We start from the raw sequence: 24,455 nt of genomic DNA on the forward strand, positions 1-24,455 counted from the left end.
TTCACGTTATTATTACAAAAAGTAACGATAGAACATGCACTATAATATAAATTGGCATGCTGCATGCATATATGCATACATAAGAGTTAATAAGATAAACAATCACGGCTTGTACCTACTTTACTTTTATACCCAAACAGGAAACAAGGCCGGTAGAGCTCACGGGGTTTTGGGTAAATACAATATGGATGGAAGAAGAGACAAGGAAGGGGTCAAGTTTACAGGTTGGAATTACAAAGTTCTTGTTGAGTCTTAAATGTAAAAGGTTTTGTGTGTGTTGAAAAAAACTGAAACGGCTTTCAAATTTACACTGGAAAAAAAAAAGAAGAAAAAACACAGTCTCCACACTAAACTATAAAACCTGTCTAAATACAGCAGTATCTATTCTGATGTCAATCCCTTCCAGTTCATACCACTCACACTTGTAATTTGTAACAATGACCACCAGATGGCAGCAGAACCAAAGAAGAGAATAAGATAAGAATTCTTTCAGCGACTCCTTACATCTTATCTCCTGCTCCTATGATCTTGAAATGAATTGCAATTATTTAACACTTGCATTTCAAGAATACAGAGCATGGTTGAACTGTACATTGATACAATATGCAGTAATAGCAACAGAAGGAAATTGTGTCACAATTAAACAGGTTTAATAAACATGTTTTCTTCCAGCTTGGAACACAAATATGTTCCGCCTACTCCAGTGACAGTGCTGTGATGCAATGGCCTGACTGACTACACGGTACCACCCAGCAGTAGCCTAGCAACAGAGGAGGGGCGTGTGTGCATGTGTGTGCATGCGTTTATCCTTTGTTCGTCATTGTTCCTTGAGTTCACCTTTAGTGAATTCAGAAGGAAGCAAAGATGCAAGGAATAAGAATTAGTAGTTGACACAAACACACTTAGATTATAATTGTTACAATTATACAGTGCACAATTAAAATACAGGACAGTTTAAATCAAATGTGTATTTTTAATCTTCTAAATGTGTGTGAAGAACATTCTATTTTAGGCTAAGTGTTGTCAGTAGAACAGATACTAAATCAAAGCAGGTCACCAGTCAGTCCCTCTCACAGCTGTGCTACAAATACTACTACTACTACTACTACTACTACTACTACTACTACTACTACTACTACTACTACTAATAATAATAATAATAATAATAATAATAATAATAATAATAATAATAATAATAATGATGATGATGATGATGATGATAATAAGAATAATAATATCAAGTAATAAATGAGCAGTAAATGAGGACTTGAACTCAATTGAATTAATCTCAAGTTAGACAGTCAGACAGACACTTTATTCTTCCTGTGAGGGAAGGTAGATATCAGTAGCAAATTATTAGGTTTGATACACTGCATGGTTCAGTTGACTCACTTTTTTTTTTTTATTCTATTCCCAAGTGGCACAAAAGGGGGGAGGGGTGTCATTAAAAAATCCCATATGCATCATTATGATTAAGTGCCCTAATAAAAATATTTGCTCCTTACCCGTTCTTTTATATATATATATTTGTCTTCTTTTTTTTTCATATTTATCATAGTTAAATGGTTTAGCTTACCAATTCAATATTAATACGTCACACACAAAAAAAAAAACCTAACAAAAAAAAATGCAGTTTCTAAATGATAATTTTATTTATCTAGGCCAGTGGTGTCAAACATAAGGCCCGCGGGCCGGATCAGGCCCGCAAAGGGGTTTAATCCGGCCTGCGAGATGATTTTGTAAAGTTAAAAAAATAAATAATTTTTTTTTTAAAAATGTCGGACTAATTAATCAGTCGGCCACAAACAAAATATATACAATTTGTAACTTCACAAGCAGTCCTCAGATGAGCAATGCAACATGTACGGGGGAATCGTCCTGGATGTCATTATTTTACACACAACTTAAAGTTACAGTTTGTTTAATTATTATTATTTTTAATCATAGACCGACAAACGTGTTAAATACGACACAAATTAAATTACTGCTAACACAAATAGATATGAGAAGGATTAGCGTCCTTATAACGTCATTAACTACGCCACGCAATGCATTCTGGGAACAATATAAATATGCAAAACAGATCGCTTTTAACACGTCCAGGACTCAGTGTTCCATTTGCATTTGCATTATTTTTTTTAACAATATGATTACAGTTGAGCTCCGTCATTTAGGGCTGGCAAAAAATAGCAATAATCTGCGTATAATTGACGGCAATCATTTTTAAGTTGTATACTGTTATTTTACCGATGCGGCCCACTTGGTAATATATTTTCCTACATGCGGCCCCTGAGCTAACATGAGTTTGACCACCCTGATCTAGGGGATAAAGCCCAAATATATGTGAAAATGTAAGGAAAGAGCTGATCATGACCACTGAAGTATTTGACAGGGAACTTAATTTAATTAAATGGATGAAATATGTTAGCTAAGAGGCCAATTAAATGAATGTAAAATGTAATATTGATTTATTATTTTCACTTCTGTATTGTTGGTGCCTCGTGTTGACGCGAGCATGGCACATTAAATGTTTTTTCCTGTGGACCGTGAATGTAAACCATCACAAATGACTATGCAAAGATGCTCAAGTTTTACACTCAAGACTTAAAAAAAAAAAAAAAAACACTCATTAAAAAAATAGTAAACCTTTTTTATGTCACAAGTGGATAGTCAATGAGGCTATGAAATATATGTTGCAACCAAAAGGAAAGGTACACTCCCACACAAACAGAATTACGTATAAACACTTTTACATTATTTCTTAGACAATGGGCAATTACAAAATAAATGAAAAACATTAGCAGTGATCCTTCACAAAAAAAATTAGTATAAAGGTAAAGGGTAAATGCAGGTAAAGTCCGCAAGCAAAAGACTTACGTCAGCAATACCAGCAATGATGTCAGTTCGGAAATGTGGAGACGAATTCATTTGAAACAGTGTTTCCTGTGTTCCAAAGAAAGTACCTTTTCATCTTTCTCTCGAATCAAACAACGGTTAAGGAAAGATGGCATTAAAGGTTGTGAGATTTGACTTTCTGAATCGGCCACAGGACACCATCTAAATCTGCCCTGTTTTGCCTTGATTAACTCCAAGTTAAGACTTAACAGCCTAAAAGCAAGATACTCTGTAGGTATGGTGTGTTTCTGACAAAAAGTTCAACGTTGGTTTCAAAACAAAGAAATAGAGCTATATTAAACCACGACTGAACTTTTTGGCCAGAATTCCAGACTGTATGCTTGGCACAAACATAACAGTGTTCATCACTGAAAGAACACAACACCGATAATGCATGGTGGTGGAAGCCATCATGCAATTGGGGACGGTTTTCGGAGGCAATTGGGGCTTTAGCCAAGATGAAGGGAACAGTTCAAAAATACAAGTCGTATCAGTAAAAAAAACATCAGCAAAAATAAATAAATAAATGAATAAGAACAAACAAACAAACAAACAAACAAACAAACAAACAAACAAACAGATAAATAAATAAATAAATAAATACTAGACCAGGGGTGTCCAAACTTTTTCATTTGAGGGCCACATACAGAAAATCAGAAGGACGCAAGGGCCACATAAAGTTATGAAGAGAAATTGTGTTTAGTAATAAAAATTGTACAAATAATTTATTTGTTCTTTTGCATATTTAGAAAAATGCTACAGTATATAAAGCAATTTATGTGTAATATGGCAGTAGGGTTATTATAGTTTAGGGATTTTTCATTTTAGTTAGTTTTTATTAGTTTTCAGGGTGGTTCTGTTAGTTTTTATTAGTTTAGTTATTTAAAAAATGCTTAGTTTTAGTTTAATTTGTTAGTTTCAGTATTAGTTAAAAAAACAAAGTGTATTACTTATGCGCAATATTTAAAAAACACCATGGGAGCAACGTCATCTTTTGGTGCTTTTCTATTGGCTGCGGGTAGATGACGTTACTTCTGTGTGACATACTTTCAAACGTCATTATTCCGGTTGATATAAAAATAAATCTACTAAAATCACATTTAAAATTATCCCCAAAGGCTCATGCATTAAATGAATTACCAAAGACTAAAACGAAGGACATTTGCTATAATTATAGTTAGTTTTAGTTAGTTTTGTCAACATAAAATGTAGTTTCAGTTAGTTTTCGTTTTTTAAAAAGCATTTTCGGTTTTATTTTATTTTGGTAACAATATTATTTTTTGAATTTTATTTTGTGTTTTTATTAACTAAATTAATCTTTAATGGCGCCTGTTTTTCGATACCCTCCCTTCTTACTTTGACCATCTCCAAACATTTTTGTTTTGTTTATTTTATTTGAACTGAGTCAAATGCCATTTTTAGCATATGTCGCTGGCCACTGAAAAATGGATGGCGGGCAAATGGCCCCCGGGCCGTAGTTTGGACACCACTGTACTAGACCATCTGATTATAAACTCTCTATAAATTTAACTGTATTTGACACGTCTACCGACTCCCATTTAATGTGAGTGTGAATGTGATTGGCTATGTCATTTGGGTCAATAGCTGAGCTGGAGCATATCCCAGCTGATGTTTTATCACCAACCAATCACAGCAGATTTTTTTGGAGGAGGGGAGGCGCAACTGCTTGTTTTTCACATGCTGATATTTCTTTTCAACGATAGGCTACAAGGGTGAGGCATACCTGCACTGCCCACAAAAGTCACACAAACACACCCGCAGATTTAACACTATGGAGTAATGTGAGACAGACCTTTTGTACACAGAAATATGTACCTACACTCACACACACATTGTGCTGCAGGTGATGTCACAAATCAGCAAAACTCGGGATAGTTCGCTTACAGTGGCTTCAGACAGCTAAATACTTTCTTAATATGTCCACCTTAACTCTTTTACTGCCACACGTTATAAAAAACAAAAACAAAACAACCGCCACAGTGCCAACCGATTTCGAGCATTTTAACTCATCTTTCAAGGCAAAACCGAATATTGTGTGCTTTTACTACATATACAATGTGGGTACAAAATGAAAGATCGCATTACATTCTTTCATAACAAAAAAAAAGTATGTTTCTACCTTATTCTGTAATTTGAATGGCATTTAGCGAAAATTGAAAAGATAAGGAGAAAATAGGCTTCTTGTGAAAAGATACATTTTCTACACAACAGTGACTTTGACACTAATATATTTTTTTTGTTTGTTTAGTGACATTCTGTGAATTAGGTTTAATTTGACAAAGGCTTTGATCATTCACATCACCCTTGAAAAGATTCTATTTCATCAGATTCCGTCATGCTTCATTGTAATTTCATACACCGGCAGCCCATTGTAACGAGATATAATGCTGCCATCTGCTGGCCATAGTTAGTGGGTGTTTTTGATTCCACAACTCATTGACCAGGTAGCGCTGCACTTAGACGGTGAACTGGCCATTGATTAAAAAAAAGAAAAAAGAAAAAAAGAAAACAGATGGCAACAGTTGACAACATTTAACATTTATGGCAGCATACATCATGATTTTACGAATCGTGATTTTGTTTTTGGCAGTCAAAGAGTTAAGAACTGAAATGCTTTTAATCAGACGACAGTTGACATGTTTTCTCCTCACAAGATGTCCTCTGGCTATGAACACACCCCTGTCTGTAGAGCCAAGGTTTAAAAGTTGCAGGTACAACAGGTTTTGAGAACTCCACAATAGAATGGCAGAAATCAAACAACTCTTTAAAGTCACTAGTCTGTGGTGATAGAGTTGGACATGTTTCACTATATAACATGAACCCAGATTTCATTCAAATAGGATTTAGGTATGATGTAGATTCATATCACACTGTCTGATGAAAAAATATATACTGTACGCTACCAATTAAACATTTTGTGTGGGATATTCGCTTGACAGATTGAGATGAAATTTGGGGAAAATTTATCTCTCAAGTATTACATAATATTGTTGACTCATTAACATTTGCTCCATGAGCATGAGTCAGAAAAGCTTTGACCGAATTTCATTTACAGCATAGCTGGTCATCTGAGGTCATGGCAACCCTGCCATGTAGTGGCACATATTGCTCTGCCATTAATTTGAGTGAAAAGAGAAAAAAAAAATGAGTGAATCAAGGGAAAAACATGCTGGCAACAACATCTTCTCAGTCAAGGCCATTTGCAATCTTTTAGGGAGGACTAATGACTGGTATACAATTAGTATTAAAAGTGATAATAAACAATCAATTTGATTTTTCCTCCTGGGTTCTGACAATAGTTGTGAAGCTCAAATAATTAGCTAAGCCAATTTATTGAGCAAGCGTTGTCAGTATGATAACACCATTCCATGAAATATATATATTTTTTATGATTAGTTTAGCATTTAGGAAGTGCACACAAAGGTGGCACATAATTCATAACAATATTGCTAGACTTATATACAGACAATCGTGTACGGTAAACGGATAAAAGTTCATTGGCAAATAGTCAGTTTTAATATTGTTCAAATCAAAACATAATTTTTTTTTTTTACTGATGTTGGAGATGTACCAATAAATCTCCCCCAGTTTGCTCATTTTCTCATGTGTCATATGTTGGGTCATTTTACATAGATTACATGTCATATATGCAGAAGTAGTTGGTTCAGTCAGCTTTGGAAAAGACAGGTGGGAACATGATCCCCCTCAATGACAGCCTGAGGGACTTTGTAAAATTTAGACAAGACCTTTGTTACATCATGTAAACTGTAACCTGTACCAATTATGAGGCCAAAATTGTAGCAAAACCCTTTACAACTGCGTATTTCAATCCACAAGTAAGTAAAAATAATTTAACCAAAGAGTTTCCATAACCAAAGTCACAAATGTGTAACAAGTATCTACAAATGAGTGACTGAAGTCACAAATGCGTAAACCAAATCTACAAATGTGTGACTGAAGTCATAAATGTGTAACGCAAATCTACAAATACATAGCTCAAATCACAAATGTATGATGGTTAATGTATTTGTGACTTCAGTTACATATTTGTAGATTCTCGTTACACATTTGCAACTTTGGTTACAGATACAAATTCTTTTTACATATTTGTGGATACAAGTACGCATTTGTAAATAGTTTTGCTACAATAATGGCCCCATAAATGACCCAAAAGACTAAGATTTAATAGAATAATAATGGAACAAATTAAACATGTTCAGTTGAAGTTTTAAAACACAAACGCTTGGACACAAACGTTTACTAATAGTAAACTCTGAATCAGCGATTCTGAACATTGGTTCGCCCGAACCACCATGGGTTTGGTGAGTCAGTCTCAGGGGCTCGGCAGAGGTCAAGACACACATCCGTCTCAAATGATTCGTGATGGTACAACCGGCTTGGCCAATGATTTATTGGCCTATCTGTGCTGCGGGGAATTTGGTGTGCTCAGTACTCGACTTGTGGCTGTTGTGATGGTATGTCATGTGATTTCTTTATTATTGTAATCCCTACATATTATGTTGAGCAAAATAAATAAATAAATAAATAGGTCAGATGAATATATGCGATATGAATTCACATGTATAATAGAATGCATGGTGTTCCACAGGGTTCAATTCTGGGGCCTCTGCTGCTTTTATTGTACCTTTTCCCCCTGGGTTCCATCTGAAGAAAACAGGTTGTTTTAAAGTGCTCTTATAAATATTGAGTCCTAACCACATGATTTGTAATGCCAAACTGAGCAACTCTAATCCAGCACAACTAGCTACCTAACAAAACTAAAGGAACACTTAAGCTGCATAGGGAATACAAGAACACAACACTTTCTGAATTCAAGGTGAAGAGAGACAGACTGAATGAAAAGGCTACTCTTTCTGTTTATTTTGTTGACCAGTAAACCCTAAACCCCTGGATTGGCTGGCAACCAGTTCAGGGTGTACCCAGCCTACTGCCCGGAGCCAGCTGGGATAGGCTCCAGCACCTCCGCAACCCTTATGAGAAGAAGCGGCTAAGAAAATGGATGGATAAATAAACCCTAAAACGATGTCTTGAATTTGAACAAAGAAAAAAATCCCATTTTATTTTTCAATAATGAAGAGTTCAGTTGTTACGTGCTGAAGGTTGGATCCCAAAGCGCAGACACAAATGAGGTTTTATCTATTTATTCACATTGAGAAGCGTAGAACAAACTTGACTAGACGAGAAACAAAGAGAGTTGCACAGAGAGACAGAAAGCAATAATCCGGCAAACACACACACTTCTCAGACTGCTACCACAGACAGTGAATCGATCTGATTGGTTGTGACTAAGTAAAGGATTAAAGATTGACATCACACAGGTCCAGACATCACCAAAAGCATTAAAGATTGACACCACATCGGTCCTGACATCACATAACATCACATAGAGTTTTTCCAATTGAAACCAGATGATGGTTACATCAGTACAAAACAGACACTTGACCTCACGGTCATGAACCCAAACTTAACAGGTCATGAACTCAAACTTAACCCTGGCATGATCCCAGACATGAGTCAAGACCCAAACATTACCCCTGCATGACCCAAGTCATGACATCGGTGAATGTGCATAGGAACCTGGTGGGGTTCTGTACCCCAAACCTGGTTAAAGACCACTGCTCAAACTCAAGAAGCAGCAAAAAATCACTACACAGTGATGTATGGACATGTGTCACTACTTGAATAGTAGCCAGGGTATTGTAAAAGAGGTTACACTACAAGTCTGTCAACAACAAATCAACTTTGACGGCATGGATTAAACACCCCAAAAAGCAATGGGGACATGGATCTTGGATCATAGGGAGTAACAAACCATTCCACGTGATTGGGATGTGTATGGCAGCACCAACAAACACGAGGTCCTTACTGTACAAATGACAAACTTACAGAAGCATGCAACTGCCAATGTGGAGTAAACAGTTTTGAATGGGTTATGTTTTGGTGAAGCCGTTCAAACCTTTAGTAAAGCCATTTGAAGGTATGGATAAGCCCTTCGAACGGGTTGCTAAAACATAGGCTAAATGCAAAAAAATAAAAAAAAACAACAGCAGCACATTCAATTTTTCCCATATTGCCATGCAGTATTGACTTGTGCATGTGCAATTGTGCATTTGGCCTACATTCTACCAAGACATTCAAATGACTTTACCAAGCCATTCGAACAACTTTATTAATATGTTTGGGCGATTTTGCCAAGCCATTTGAACGGCTTTATCAGTACATTCAGTACGGTTGCATTGGCAGTTCGACACTTCTGTACAAATTAATGGAGCGCATAACAAAATAAAAAATAATCTGGCGAATGATAGTAATGTGGCAGATGTATGAAACATTACTGTTGTGCTCAAAGATAGACTTTTACTTCAATATGTCACCCGGAAAGTGGAACAAGGTAAACAAAGCAGTGGCCTATGTGAATTAAAGTAATGTTCAATTAAATTACTAATTATCCATCCACTTCATCCATTAATTATCCATCCTATAGTGCCTATTCTGTTCAGGGCTGTTCAGCGAGCCTATTCAAGCAGACTGAAGGTTAAAGGCTGAAAACACCCTGGACTGATCACCAGTCAATCACAGTGCTGATGCAAATGGACAGACAACTATTCTCTTGACACGCATACAAATGCAGAGTTTTCAATTAAGCTAACATACATTTTGGATTGTGGGACTAAACAGGAACACATGGATCGTACCAATGCAAGTACGGAGAGAAAATGTAACTCCACATACTGTAGGAAGATAGGTGACATAGTCAAAACCAAAATGATATTGCTGGGAGGCAACAATGCAAACCACCATTCTACTGTGCTGCACATTTCAAATCAATTTGTGTCATTGTTGATGCAACAATCAATGATGCTTCCTGTGCTACAGGGCTGAGGAAGTACAACTTTGGATTTCTGTGCACTGATTAATTGTAGCGGCACGGCGGCTGAGTGGTTATATTCTCAACTAATTCTGCTTGGAAAATATGTTTTCCCAAGATATAAAATTAATTAAAATCATATAAAGTCAGTTTGCTTCACTGTAAATATAAACTTCCGGAAAAAGCTGTGTCTGAAGCATCATAACAATACTTGCTTAGAGAGGACTTGGGAATATATGTACAAAAGAGAATTTTTGACCAATTTAATTGAATTGGTTCAAGTGGTAACACACAATTGAATTAAATTAATCCAAGTCAACATATAAAGTTTAATTACAAGGTTTAATCACTTGCGTTCATTAAACTTAATATATTAATTACCACTTGAACCAATTCAATTAAGTTGGTCAACAATTCTTTTTACTTAAATTGGTTCAACAATTCTCTTTTTAGAGTATATATCCACACCTATTTTTAATGATAAAAAATCTTGTCAAATATGAATCCCAAATATTAAAAGATGTATATACTGCAGTGTATGTCTTCATAAAGTGTGCCTTTTCTGTAACATCTGGGTATGGCTTGTGCAATACTTTGGTTGATTTTTTTTAAACTAGTTTGCTCAAGCGAGTGGTTAGCACGTCCGCCTCCCAGTTCTGTGGACTTGGGTCCAGGCTCCGGCCTTCCCCTGGGTGGAGTTTGCATGTTCTCTGCGTGCGGGTACTCCGTTCTCCTCCCACATTCCAAAGACATGCATGGCAGGTTAATTGGGCGCTCTGAATTGTTCCGAGGTGTGAGTGTGAGCGTGGATGATTGTTCGTCTCTGTGTGCCCTGCGACTCGCTGGCAACCAGTTCAGGGTGTACCCCACCTACTGCCCGAAGCCAGCTGAGATAGGCTCCAGCACCCCCTGCGACCCTTGTGAGGAATAAGCGGTCAAGAAAATGGATGGATGATTAATTGTAACATAATTGCAGAATTATTAAGGACTTAAAGGAAAGGTAACAAACTCACATCCACACTGATTCGTGTCTGTGTTTCTTGTAGACACCTAAGACACAGCAAAGTCCGCTTGTACCACGGTATAGGTACTGTATTGACGGAGGGCTGGCCAGCATTGAGAGGTTAATTAAAGAAGTGTGGTAAACCCTCACAGCCTTTAACTATTAAAGGCTGCCCGCAGATTATGAGGAACAGTAATTGCCAAAGAGTTGTTTGCGATACACACTGTATGTATTTAAAAAAGGAGGCATTCATGCGGCAGCACGGAGGATTTGTGGTTAGCACCTCCACCTTACAGTTCTGTGGTTGGGGGTTCAAATCAGGGCTTCGGCCTTCCTGTGTGGAGTTTGCATGTTCTTCCTGTGTTTGTGTGGATGGTCTTGAGAAATTTTAGGTGGGGCATCCAACATTTGATCATTTTTGCTATTCATGGTGAGTCATTGTCCTGAAGCTCTGAGAATAGTGATGATTCTCTGTACTGTGCGCGTTTGTTTAAAATTAGACAACCTTTTCTATGATCAAGATGTAGCTGTCAGCATTGTTCAGCCTAATATGGACGACTTCAAATGCTGTATCATATTATTTCTAGATGTACTATTTTCTGACATTTAAAACTCATCACTACATTTAATCTTTGATGTATTTCTATTTTGCTTTGTGGCTTATATTTCAAATATTTTGAAAGTGTACAATCAAATACAGTTGATCCCTGTTAATATTAACTTCATTGCACAGTCGGACTAGACAGTAAACAGTACTAAGTGTCCAATCAGCAATATCGATGAAGTGAACCCCATGGCAGGCAGTCCATGCTAAGTCTATTTGCCATAGCAAACCCAGCTGCAGGTGTACAAGGAAGTGTGTGCGGCATGTGCTGGACTTTGCTCCCATGCTGGATATGCAATGAAAGAAGAGTCAACAAAAAGAACAAAATGTCCTGCAAGGTGAAGGAAACTCATGATGCCAAACACTGATTGCAACAAATGTAAAGGGCTGCCCAGATCTGTCACTTTGTATGTTTCACAACAGATGCTGACGAACACTTTCAATAAAGATTTATTCCTTTCTCACACAACAAGAGACACAGAAGGCTCCATGGTTAGAACTTAAGCAGTGCATATATGGGATTTATTTTATTTTTTAAGATTCTTTTTAAGTAACCTTCCTACTGTATACTTAAAGAGTAATACATTTCAGCGCTCGAGAAAAATGGTAGATGTTGAGATGACTTATTTGTTAAAGAAATTCACTTAAAAAGAAGATACAATTGGTTATAGGAACATGTTTCAGCTTAACCTTTTAACAGATATAATTTAAAAATTAGTGACCTTATTATCATTAGCGTAAACATGTCAGTTATCAGACCCTGCTCAATGTGATATTATTATATACTGGTTGAAATACTCTGCAGGATCTGATTTAAAAAAATTAAATTGGTTAAGGGTAGAGAAACGTTAACTCTTTGACTGCCAGGCGTTATAAAAACAAAACAAAAAAATCCACAGTGCCAGCCGCTTTTGATCATTTTAACTCAAATTTCAAGGCAAAAAGAATATTGTTTGCCTTTACTACATATACAATGTGGCTGCGAAATGAAAGATCACATTCCATTCATTGGAATTTTACTAATCTTCATGAAACGTCTTTGGCAGTCAAAGAGTTTTAATTAATGTTTTTAAAAAATCTATATATTTGTATTTTTTATTTTTTTATTTGAATGTTTGACTTTTGAAATTTTATCTTATTAGTCTTTGCTGATGAAAGGATGTTGTCCTTTTATGTTTCTTGTTTTTTGTCATGCTATGTGTTGAGGACCACAATGGAAATAAGCATTCTGGCTTTATTGTGTTTTTATCCTCGTGATACCTGACTAAGTGATTGGAAGTATATGTTGTCTGTTATCACCAAATAAAAACCAATCAATCAATCAATCAATCAATCAATCAATTTTGAACAAGCCTCATTAATTACTTGCTGAAAATAACCAGTTGAGAACACTGGTATGAACCTGCATACACATCAGGTATGGTGGGCCAAAATGTATTTGCTCAATCAAGTTGCACAACAAAGTAAATATACTGTACTGCAATTCTGACCCTGCTAATACTGTTCCAAAAAAACAAATGTAAACTTTGCAAAAACTGTACTCTGATGACAAAACACTTCAATATGAAAGCTGGTTCCCAAAGGGGTATTCTTCAGCTATAAATAACACCATGTGAATCAGCCATGAAGTCCGCATCTACCGTACTTGTCAATCAAAACCAAATAATCATCCTTCGTTTAACCACAGCAACGCAACCAAAGAACGCAAACATCAGTAAATGCTGCTTGCGCAATATGCACTTACATTGTTTCTCTTGTTTTTTTTTTGTTTTTTTTTGTTTTTTACATTTGGATCATATGCTGTGGGAAAAACAGCCAGTGCATATTCCCACATACTGCATAGCTATGAAAATAGAAATAATACACAGTATATGTTTTGAACTGCTTCGTTCCATAATTTTACTGAAATGATGTTGTCTGGTACGAGTGACATTTCTGACATGAAACGGAAGTTAACAGCGTGTGTCCGTGTGCATGGGTGTTACTGACCTTAAAGGCAAACTTGCGGGTGATGTTATCCGAAGGCTGCACTCCTCCAATCCGGAAACTGAGCAGAGGCAAACTCCCTAGCACATTGTCCTCCTTCTCATCTGTGAAGAACAAAACGATAGCTTTGAAAACATCTCACTGAGTGTCAAAGGAACAGGGTCAGACCTGCACTGGAAGTCTGCAACAAAAACTGGTAAGCTTTTTGGAAAGTCAGGAGAAGACGGCGCTATTTGACTGACTCTATTTCTGGAATACACTTTTAACCATGGTGACAGCTTCCGAGAATAGATATCCATTGTGGTCCATTCAAAAATGGTCTCTGTGATAAGCACTTAATATCTCCCACACACCAGAAATCAGTGGTCATAAATACACTGTAGAAGAAAGCCACTCATGTTGAATGAATAATGAATGTCAGTATGATTTCTTAAGAGGTCCACAAATGGATTTTTTCCCCCCCATTTTGTCCTACCTTTTATTCTCTGAATGTGTATCTCTGCATGGCCAACCGTCCTGCTGCTGACTGGTGTGCGTTTGTATGTGTGTATTGAGGAAGAGAGAGAGAGAAAGAGAGAGAGAGAGAGAGAGAGAGAGAGAGAGAGAGAGAGAGAGAGAGAGAGAGAGAGAGAGAGAGAGAGAGAGAGAGAGAGAGAGAGAGAGAGAGAGATCTCAAAGAGGGGGTTGGGTTTGTGCAATCATACAATCCACAGATCCCTCCTTTGTGTGTGCGCGCATGTTCGTTGTTTGCGTGTGAGTGCGTGTGTTTGTGGGGGGTAATTGTGCGCACGCGCGCGCAAGACAACGATCAGCCCATGTGAGTCAGTGCAGCAGGAATTTCGGGCACCAGCCAGCTGTACCTGCTGTTCGTCTGCACCAATTCAGCGTCATGTACACGTGAGTGCATTCGTGATATTGGGACAGCAGACACACCTCTGCTTTCTTCCTTGTGTCTGAGATCATTACGTTCAATTACTGGCCTCTATATTAAAAGTAAAGGCATATTATTGTTTTGTTTGATAAACATTCATGAGCAGAAAATGCCACAAAAAAAAAATCCACAAATATATTGCGTGAATCCTGTTCAAACCATCAGAAGTTATATCACCATGTGTCAATACAAATCCGTTTTGATAGATGCTGTGATCCCTTTTTTTTACTCAAAAGTCCACTTTTTAATCATCCTCCAGCAAAATATTGATTACTCCAGACTCTGTCACCAGTGTGTGAATGGGCCACTTATTTCCTTTCCATCGCAGCAGCAGACGTGATCATTATTTTAACCTCGGCCCTGGGGGCAAGCTAGCCCAATTCAGCTGGCCCCAAGCCCTGATATATACACGGACGGTTGGAGTCAGGAAGGGCGTGTGTCGTAAAACCTATGACGACTGACTTATATGACTTATATGGAAATGAGCTTTAAACAAATTCAGCGTGAATAACCCTAGATAAAAGGAGCACCCTTAGCAGGAACATCTCGAGAAGGCCCCTCCATAACCACGAATCCAGGTTGTAATATTTTTGGATTTTCCATTATAGTTGGGTTTTATTTTATTTTGACTTTTGTTTTTAAAATTAAGGTGTTTAATTAGTTTTTAGAGCAGGTTTGTTAGTTTTGATTAGTTTTCATTTTTTCAAAAATAATTTGCTTTAATATATACTTTTAGGATTAGTTTTTGGTTTTTAATATATGGAATATTTGTTTTGCGCAAGATGAAAAAATGTCACTAAGTATTGTGTGATAAAGTAAACAATTCTCAAACAACTGACCTTCCTTCTATAGCTACGGATGTAGTAATATCAAAATAAAATTATTATAAATAATAATAATGCTACTACTACTACTACTACTACTACTACTACTAATAATAATAATAATAATAATAATGATAATAATAATAATTATTATGATTTCTGCTTTGCGGGCAGCAGTCACATAATAAGAATAATGCATTATATTTAGAGGCGGCTTTCTTGGCAGTCAAGGACACCACCATACAATATGTTGCGAGAGAGAGAGAGAGAGAGAGAGAGAGAGAGAGAGAGAGAGAGAGAGAGAGAAAACATCCATCCATCCATCCATTGTCTTGACCGCTTATTCCTCACAAGGGTCACGGGGGCTGCTGGCGCCTATCTCAGCTGGCTCTGGGCAGTAGGCAGGGGACACCCTGGACTGGTTGCCAACCAATCGCAGGGCACACAGAGACGAACAATCATCCACACTCACACGCACACCTAGGGACAATTCGGAGCGCCCAATTAACCTGCCATGCATGTCTTTGGAATGTGGGAGGAGACCGGAGTACCCGGAGAAGACCCACGCGGACACGGGGAGAACATGCAAACTCCACCCAGGAAGGTCCGAGCCTGGACTCGAACCGGAGACCTCAGAACTGGGAAGCCGACGTGCTAACCACTCGACTACCGTGCCGCCCAGAGAGAAAACAATACATTTCAAATGAACCCCCAAAGCTCATACTGTACATGATATTAATTGGCAAAGACAAAAATAAATATTTTCACTGTAATTACAGTTTTAGCTAATTTATAACTACCACTCCAACTCAGAAACATAGATTATTTCACCCCTTTCAAATCACAACTAAAAAGACACCTTTTTAAAACTGCCTTCTCCCTGTTCCTGTTGTTGTAAATTCATTTCTTTCATTGTACTTTTTAGTGTTGTTTTTTTAAATGTAAGTTAACATTTTGTATGCTGTCCTCGAATGCCAAGAAAGGCGCCTTTAAATAAAATGTATTATTATGATTATGATTATTATTATTATTATTATTACTATTATTATTATTATGATTATTATTATTATTATTATTGTAAAATTTCCGTTAGTTTTCTTTTTTTCTTTTCGTTTTTCTTTTTTAAAAAGGTGTTTCCATTTTTATTTTATTCGGTAAAAGAAAGGTTGATTTTTTTTCAATTCTAGTTTATTTATTTCATTAGTTTTCGTTAACTAATAACCTTGTAGTGAATAAGGTAATGTTGGAAATTAAAAGGCAAAAGGCACCTACAAAATAAAAGAGTATTGAAGGTAAAAAGGTATTAATACAATATACGAGTCATGACCTAATGGTTTTTCTTTCTTTTTTTTGTATTACTTCACTATATAAATATTATACTTACAGTACACACTATTTTTAATGTTTTGCATTGCAAAGCAGTGCCATCGTAATCACAAAAGAACAAGAGAAATCTATTGTTTCCAGGTGAGCAATTGTTATGGGATGATATGCTGGGGCAAATGGCACATGGTAACGTTTAGTCTGTTAACTTTGTATGATTTCTGTCTTGGGCTTTTCAGCTTTTAAAAGGAATTCAGATATCATTCATTACACGTAATGAATCAAATACATGCTAACTTTCAGCCACTGTCTCTTCACCAAAAGCTCTCACAAGACAAGCAGTAACTTGAACATTTGTAACTTGTCCTCTCTGACGAGCACATTGCAGAGGTGAGTCAACAGCAAGGGCCGCCCTTCAGGTTGGTCAACACAAAACATTAGAATTAAGGGGGCTGTTCCGGAGGGAAGCAGTGGCAGGCAACCCAAATACTCTGACCTCAAAAATCTCCAACAAGTCCTCCACCACAATACGACCATATCGGTTGTTTTAACATGCACCAAAATAAGATCAAGTGTTATGTATTGTAGTTTAGCGTCCTCTATCAGGCATGTAAATAGCAAAAAAATAGTCAAGTGAACCATAAGTGGAGTTCATGAGACTCGAACCCGAGTCGCCTAATCGGCAGACGAATGTCTATCTTACAAAGCAAACAGACATGCAATTATTTTAGTGTTTTTTTAGTGTTGACGTATGTCAATTCATCGTTACCGTGACTAATGGTTGGGGTAAGGCTTTTAGTGAGGTTGTACACGTTACGTCTTTACATGGGACACTAATAGTTGGGGTTAGTAAGAGGCTGAGGTTGTAGTGTGGTTGACGTTACAAAACACATAGGGCCATATTCACTCAAGGTTTGCGTGGCCTTTGCACGGCGCTAACCGGTAAAAATGGAGCAATCCGGAAGCGCCTAATTCACTACTCAACTCAACTCAACTTTATTTATATAGCCCTTTCAAAAAGCCTGAGCTGTCACAAAGCACTTTCCAGAAACACAAAAAACAAACATAACAACAAAAACAAATATATATATATATATATATATATATATATATATATATATATATATATATATATATATATATATATATATATATATATATATATATATATATATATATATATATATTAGCTATCATAAGACATGGATAAAGGGAATGTCTATAATACAGTTTTAAGTGCAGATGCAATAGAATGATTTGTCTCCAATCGACTAATTTGTTGACATCACCCAATGCAGGCAGGACTCAAATGGAATGAAACATCACTGTTGGCTAAGTAGATGTGTAAACACACACACATAGAGGCACTAACTAAACCAGTGTGCTTTAGACGAGGGGCAGAGGCAGCTTTATAAATCACAACAGAGACCACAAAAGTGCTTTTCTTTTGCCCATTCTTTGAGGTTTGGTCTTTGCTGGCATAGCTACCTATCACATTGCTACATTGCACTGGCCACATTACTGCTTCCATTGCTCCCTCTCAGCAGGCCTTCTTTTGCAAAATACAGCTGGGACACGCAGAGCAGAGGCAGGGAACAAAAAGACGTGGTCAGAATGAAGAGAGAATCCAAAAGCACAGGAGTTGGACAAAGTATAGAGCAGATAGAACTAATAAGCTTGAACAGATTGCAATTACAACTTGGTGAAATAATCACAAAACCTATTGTTTTTGTTGTTGTTGTTTTATCTACCTTAAAACAATCCTAAGAGACTCAAATTAGTAATGTGGATAAACAGATAAACAGATTAAAGTTCAAAGGGAGTTTATGATCGTGCCCATTACTTAAAAACAAACAAACAACAACATTGCTAAAACAATTCGACTACTTTCTCTTTAATCATGCAACCACCAATTGAATCATATGTTTGAGCATTTCATGAACCATTAAGTTGAAAGAATGTCCCATTTTTTGCGTAGTAAATCGATGGAATTTTGGATGTTTTTTATTTTTTGTATTATTATTTTTTTTTTTAAATCGGATTCATCAATTATTAAAATAATCTTAAATAGACACGGGACAAGACGCAAATCCCACAAGATGAGATTTGTGCAAAATTTGTATAATTTGTAATATATATATATTGTGAAATGCTTTTTCAAATTGGTCTGTTTTTTTTTTTTTATTGAGCAGACTGCAAGAAAATCTCTAGCTCTCAAGTGCAAATGTAAACATAAGCAGGAGAGTCACTTTTGTTCCAGGCTCATTTTTCAAATGCTGCTGGCCTGCTGCCATACAATAACAGATGCAGCTGAGATCTTTATTTTTACTGAATATTTTTAGGGATGCAGCTATTGAATATTTTGGTATTCGGGTATCCTACTGAAAATCGAATATTCAGATTATTATTTTTTTTTTTTTTGCTGAAAAAGCAAAATTATATTATAAATTATTAATATAAAAGTAAAAAAAAAAACACGTTACTTAATAATAACCAACTGGTTTTCATTTTTAGATAGTCAACTTTTTTGCCGGCTAAATCAGCAAAGTTGAGTAAGCCTGATTTGTTAAACGTGATCAACACGTCAAGTGTGTCAGGCTGTCAGCATCAAAATGCGTAGAATCATTTACCAGGGGTGGCCAAGTTTGGTCCTCGAGAGCCCCTATCCAGCCAGTTTTCCATGTTTCTCTGCACTATAACACACCTGATTCATGGTCAGGATCGTTTTCAGGCTTCTGCAAAGTTTGTTGATTAGCTGATCATTAGATTCAGCTGCGCTGAAGGAGGAACACATGGAAAACAGGCTGGCACGGGCTCTCGAGGAACGAACTTGGGCACCCCTCATTTACGCCTTTCAAATGTAATCCAACAGCCCTTGCACGTCCTGAGCGGCGCTAGTCTCATTAACATTATTGACGCTAGCTGCATTAGCATTAGAGGTGCTGGAACTGCAAATGCTGGCAACATCCGCCATATGATACAATGTAAGCGCAATTATTTTTGGTATCCGTAATTATCGATCAAACTTAATTTCAAGGCGACGACGTGTTGCTGACGTCAGCAACCGGTCAAGTCATCGTTACGAGGCAAAACGCTGCCGGGAACAACTTCAAAATAAGTGCGTATTGCGTACCAATGCAATGTTGTCCATTGGTTTTTCAGGCTTATTTTGAAGTTGGTCTTTGCACCGCATGTTACCATCATGAACAGTGTTGCCGGTAACGCGTTACTTAGTAACGCGTTACTCAAAAAAGTTGCTTTCTAAAGTAACTAATAGTCTAAACGCGTTACTTTATTCTACAAAGTAGTCTGATTAAAGTTACTGTCCAGAGAATCAATGCGTTACTCCACATTTTTCATGAAGAATGCAAACTATCTCACTGTCGTAACAGTCACAAACAACTACTGCTAACTACGAAGATGAGGCAGAAGTCATTGATCACCACACTGAATTCAGCCATGGTCTGGTCATGAATGGTTTGCACATTCAAAACAAAAGTGATGATACTTTTACTACTAGTTTTATTAACCAACAGGCACACAACACAACAAAAAAAGTGTGCATTATGGACCATAAAAGTGGTAAAAAAAATAATTTATTTCCATCCTCAACTGGTCCGTGAAGCATTATGGGATGAGGTCGTCTCCGCCCTCTCGCCAGGGGGAGTGACGTCAGACAAGTTACGTTTTCAGTAGGGGTGGAACAAAAAAACGATTCGACCGAACCATCGTTCGTCAAGGGGAGCTAAACGACCGTATCGGTTGCGAGTGAGGCTTTATGGTTTTCATAACAATAGCAAGAGTTCTGCGCCGTGCTCTACTTGTTTTGTTTACATTTCAGTAGCATCACCATTCAAGCTACTTCCGTGTTTCCGTGCTCGCGACACGGCGCGCGCGCGCGCAACGAGTGACAACATACAAATGGAGACAGTTAGCAGAAGCCGGTGCCGTACATCTCTGTATTTCCCATGGCTATCGAGTCCTCTCGGTGCACTTGTATGTCCCGGGCCGGCGTTGGTACTGCGCGCGAGCCAAAAAGAATAACTCCCGTGACGATCCAATGCATGGATTCAAACAACACAGGTATGTCCCACAACCAACACACCAGCTAAGCTAAAAGCACACTGCAAGTATCTCATTTCTCAGTTTGTGGCTCCCTGTCAATGTCTACAACTAGCATGAGCAGCAGATAGGAGAACTGAGACGTGCCCGCGATTACGACAGCCCAAAAAACAAAATATAAACAGTAGTGATTCTGTGGTCATCATCGTGTCTCAGATTAAAAAAACAAAAAAAGATGTCATACATTAACCAAAAATGAAAGTGATGACAAAAGAAAAAACAATTGTTAAATAGAAAAAATGTTGATTAAAAAGGGAAATGAACTTTTGGAAATATTTTTGCATATATTAAGTGGTTAAAATGTGTTTGATAGATTTATTGTTCCATAAGGTGGCTTCATATTTCTTTTGGCTGGACGGTAGGTTTATTTCATGTCTTAAATTTATGTTTCTGAAATACTTCACAATGTGCAAATATTCTGTTTAATTGTGTTGGTGTCTGTCTAAAGGTTAAATATTTATATTTAACATTAAATTATCAACCTTTTGTTTTCCTGATCCTTATTTTGAAGAGAAAAAACAAACAAACCAAAAAACAATTATAACTGTCAATAACTACTAATAAATATTTTAACTGATACATGTGTACACACTGGAATAGCGGAACAAACAAACAATAGTGGAATTTAGGGGATTTTCATTTTCAACCTGGATAGATTTTTATTTTTTGTTTTATAAAAAGTATTTACGTTACAAGAAGTCAAGAAAGACTGCCTATTTTGTTTTTCATAAAAAAAAACTTTATTTTCATGTTAAAAATGCACTTTCAATAAAGTATTTGGAACTCCGTTTCTACTGCATTATTTTTATGTTGAGATGGTGTTATCGGCAGCTGCTGAAAGTAACTAAAAAAGTAACTTTTAATCTAACTTAGTTACTTTTAAAATCAAGTAATCAGTAACGCAATTTAGTTACTTTTAAAACCAAGTAATCAGTAAAGTAACTAAGTTACTTTTTCAAGGTAACTGTGGCAACACTGGTCATGAACAAGTGTTGCTGTGACTGTGACTGTCTTCCTGACAGTGTAGGCTAAATAAACTGATAACAACAAAAAAAAAACACCTCATACTTTGCAGGGACGACAGATCTCGTGCCTTTCTAATCCCGTGTGCCGTCCCATCCCTAATCTATATATTAATGAGCAGCTCTAAAATAAAAAATGAAAAAGTGCAGTTAAACCATGTGATCAATATCGAAATCAGAATCTGCGAATCTCACTCATGAGTGGAACGTCCCTCACATACACACAATAGACACAGCTCACTCTTCCATCAACTAATGACAGCGTGGTCTCTGTGTATTCATCGAAATCACCGCTTTAGTTTCCCTGTTTTTGTATTCAAATGGCAATTGCGTGTGTTTTGCAGCCATTATTGAGAAAAAGCTACTATTGTGCGGATCAGAGCCATGTTAGCTCAGTGACCCATTAGTCTGCATGGAAGCCCCTCATGACTTTACACATTTCCATTTACAAACGCTAAACTCGTTGTATGTACGCTGGTAGAACATTATTAACACGGGATTCTTTTTTATCACTTTTGGAACATGCATCCTAGATTAAGAAAAAATTAACTTATTAGCAAATTGTTGTATTTTCCAGTGTAGAATTCACATTTTATGACTTTTATGACACATTTTATGAAGGTACTTTACACTGACAGGTAACCCAGTTCAAGCAATTGACCTATTTCAGTTGATCATTTATAGAGTGCCACATTTTAAAACTCTATCATTGTACTTTTAAGTAATGAATGAAGTGTACTTGTTGGACTTCACATCCAGTGATTCATATGGCTGTCACTATGAAAATAACAATTACGCATTCACTCCAGTATGTATTGTATGGAAGCTCATTCCTGCCAGTAAAAAAAAAAAAAAAAAAAGGGAGTTGCTTTTTTCACTGTCAGAGGCCAGTGGAGGAATTTTTTAAATATATTTTTTAATTTAAAAAATAAAAATAAAATACACACTGTCACAAACCACCAGTGTTTTTTTTTTTTTTTTTAAGAATCCGCCAGTGGAATTTATTTATTTGTTTATTTATTTATTGATTTTGCTTGTGTTTTTTATGCCATCACAATCCGCCAGTGGTAAAAAAAAAATAAAAATACATCAGACTTCCACGCAGCACGTTGTGCCCTCCAGTGGCGAGCAAAGTTTGAAACAGTAATGAAGACCACGTCACACTCACCGAGAATCTCAAAGTCGACTTTATTAAAGCGGGAATGGGTATCCATACCATGCGGCAAGCGCAAGCCCTCCATCGGATTCAACCACACACGGATTCAAATTTCAGGCCATTTTTACGTGGTGTCGATGCAGGCGCATCAACCAAAATGAGCGTAATGGCAATCGGAAAAGACCGTTGGTCACCCATCCAGTTTGTGCAACCTTGCTTCAACGTGATGGGCTATTATCGCATATAGGTCTATAACACCACAAATCAAATCATTATAATACATGTTGCCAAGTACAATTGTACAATAATTTAATAAAGTCGACTTTGTGTGACATGGTCTTCATAACTGTTTCAAACTTTGCTGTCTGATAGATTTTTTTGGTGAATTCTGACAGCATAAAAAAAAAAAAAAAAAAAAAAAAAAAAAAGCCTCCCTTTTTTCTTTCTTTCTTTTTTTTTTAACTGGCGGGAATGGGCTTCCATTGTATTGATTGCTCAGGTGAGAAAAAAAAAAGGTGACAAGTTACAGTGGTACCTCGATTTACGAATTTAATCCGTTCCAGACCCGTCGTCGTATAATGAAAAAATCATAAAACAAGCAGCAATTTACATGTAAAATGGCTCATCCGTTCCAAGCCTCCCAAAATTCAGACATAAATGTTTTATAAAGCATAAAATGCATCAAAACATGTAACAAATACATGTTACAAATAGATTATTGCACAACAAATGAGAGTTGTGCATAATGTAGAAAACAGAGAATAGAGTAAAGCAGTGGTGTCCAAACTACGGCCCGGGGGCCATTTGTGGCCCACCATCTATTTATTAACGGCCCTCAGCATATACAAAAAATTACTTTGGACACAGCCTGTATTTCTCGATATGCAAACTATTTAAATCTAAAACAGAAATATTTCTTTTTGTAATTTAATTAATTAAGTCAGTGATTTCAGTTGCAGAAGCAAAACTGTTTTCCTCCATGTTCCGCTGTCTGTGTCAAGGTCTAATTTGTGAACACATCACATTAATGATTAACTAAGATCCCCAAGTGATTTAAAATTTGTCATTTTATTACCGACTACTCCACTATTACTACTAATTGGATATTGAATGTGGATATTGGTTCAGAGATGGGGCGGATCTATTCTTGTGGGATACAGCTGGTGCAAAATCAAGAAAAATTCCAAACTGTACTGTTTAAAAATGACTTGCTAAACTATAGTACATCATTAACCGACTTATTAGTTTTAGCGTGATTAATAAAGCCACTTTCAAAATGGCCCTAGCATCCTTGGATTATTCTGTATGCGGCCCTCAAAGGAAAAAGTTTGGACACCCCATGGCGTAAAGAATAAAAATGATGGTCATTTACCTTTTTAACTTTAACCCTTATTTAATCGTTATTGTGACCGGTTTTCGGCTTTTTGATGGTTCTGACCAAGTCATTTCAAAATAAGATAATGCCCAGGGGTTTTAAGCTGTCCTCATTGGGTTTTTTTTTTTCCCTTTTTTGGTTCATCTTCTCTATCAGAAGTGTTTTTCGCCTGGTATTTTGTAAAGAACTGATCCAACGATGTTTTTTTTTTTTTTTTTTTTTTTTTTTTTTAACACTCCTTTGAAAATGTCCAAGGCAAACATCATCTTAGTGAGTGACCGCCCGACTGGTGAACACTTTTTCT

General features: G+C 36.8%; 1 protein-coding gene across 17 annotated transcripts in view; it reads right to left on the bottom strand.

The window, feature by feature from the left end:
- plekha6 (pleckstrin homology domain containing, family A member 6) overlaps positions 1 to 24,455 on the bottom strand; it is a 118,458-nt gene that overhangs the window by 36,573 nt on the left and 57,430 nt on the right. For 16 of the 17 annotated variants that reach the window (XM_077530550.1, XM_077530549.1, XM_077530562.1 and 13 more), the window contains exon 6: positions 13,402 to 13,502. In XM_077530550.1, the coding sequence (XP_077386676.1) occupies positions 13,402 to 13,502 (101 nt within the window). Of the gene's footprint in view, positions 1 to 119; positions 1,084 to 13,401; positions 13,503 to 24,455 lie in introns of those variants that run through there. The other variant, XM_077530561.1, reaches the window with a different exon arrangement.

The sequence above is a fragment of the Festucalex cinctus genome, chromosome 8 (genome assembly GCF_051991245.1).
Source record: "Festucalex cinctus isolate MCC-2025b chromosome 8, RoL_Fcin_1.0, whole genome shotgun sequence".
NCBI lineage: Eukaryota > Metazoa > Chordata > Actinopteri > Syngnathiformes > Syngnathidae > Festucalex > Festucalex cinctus.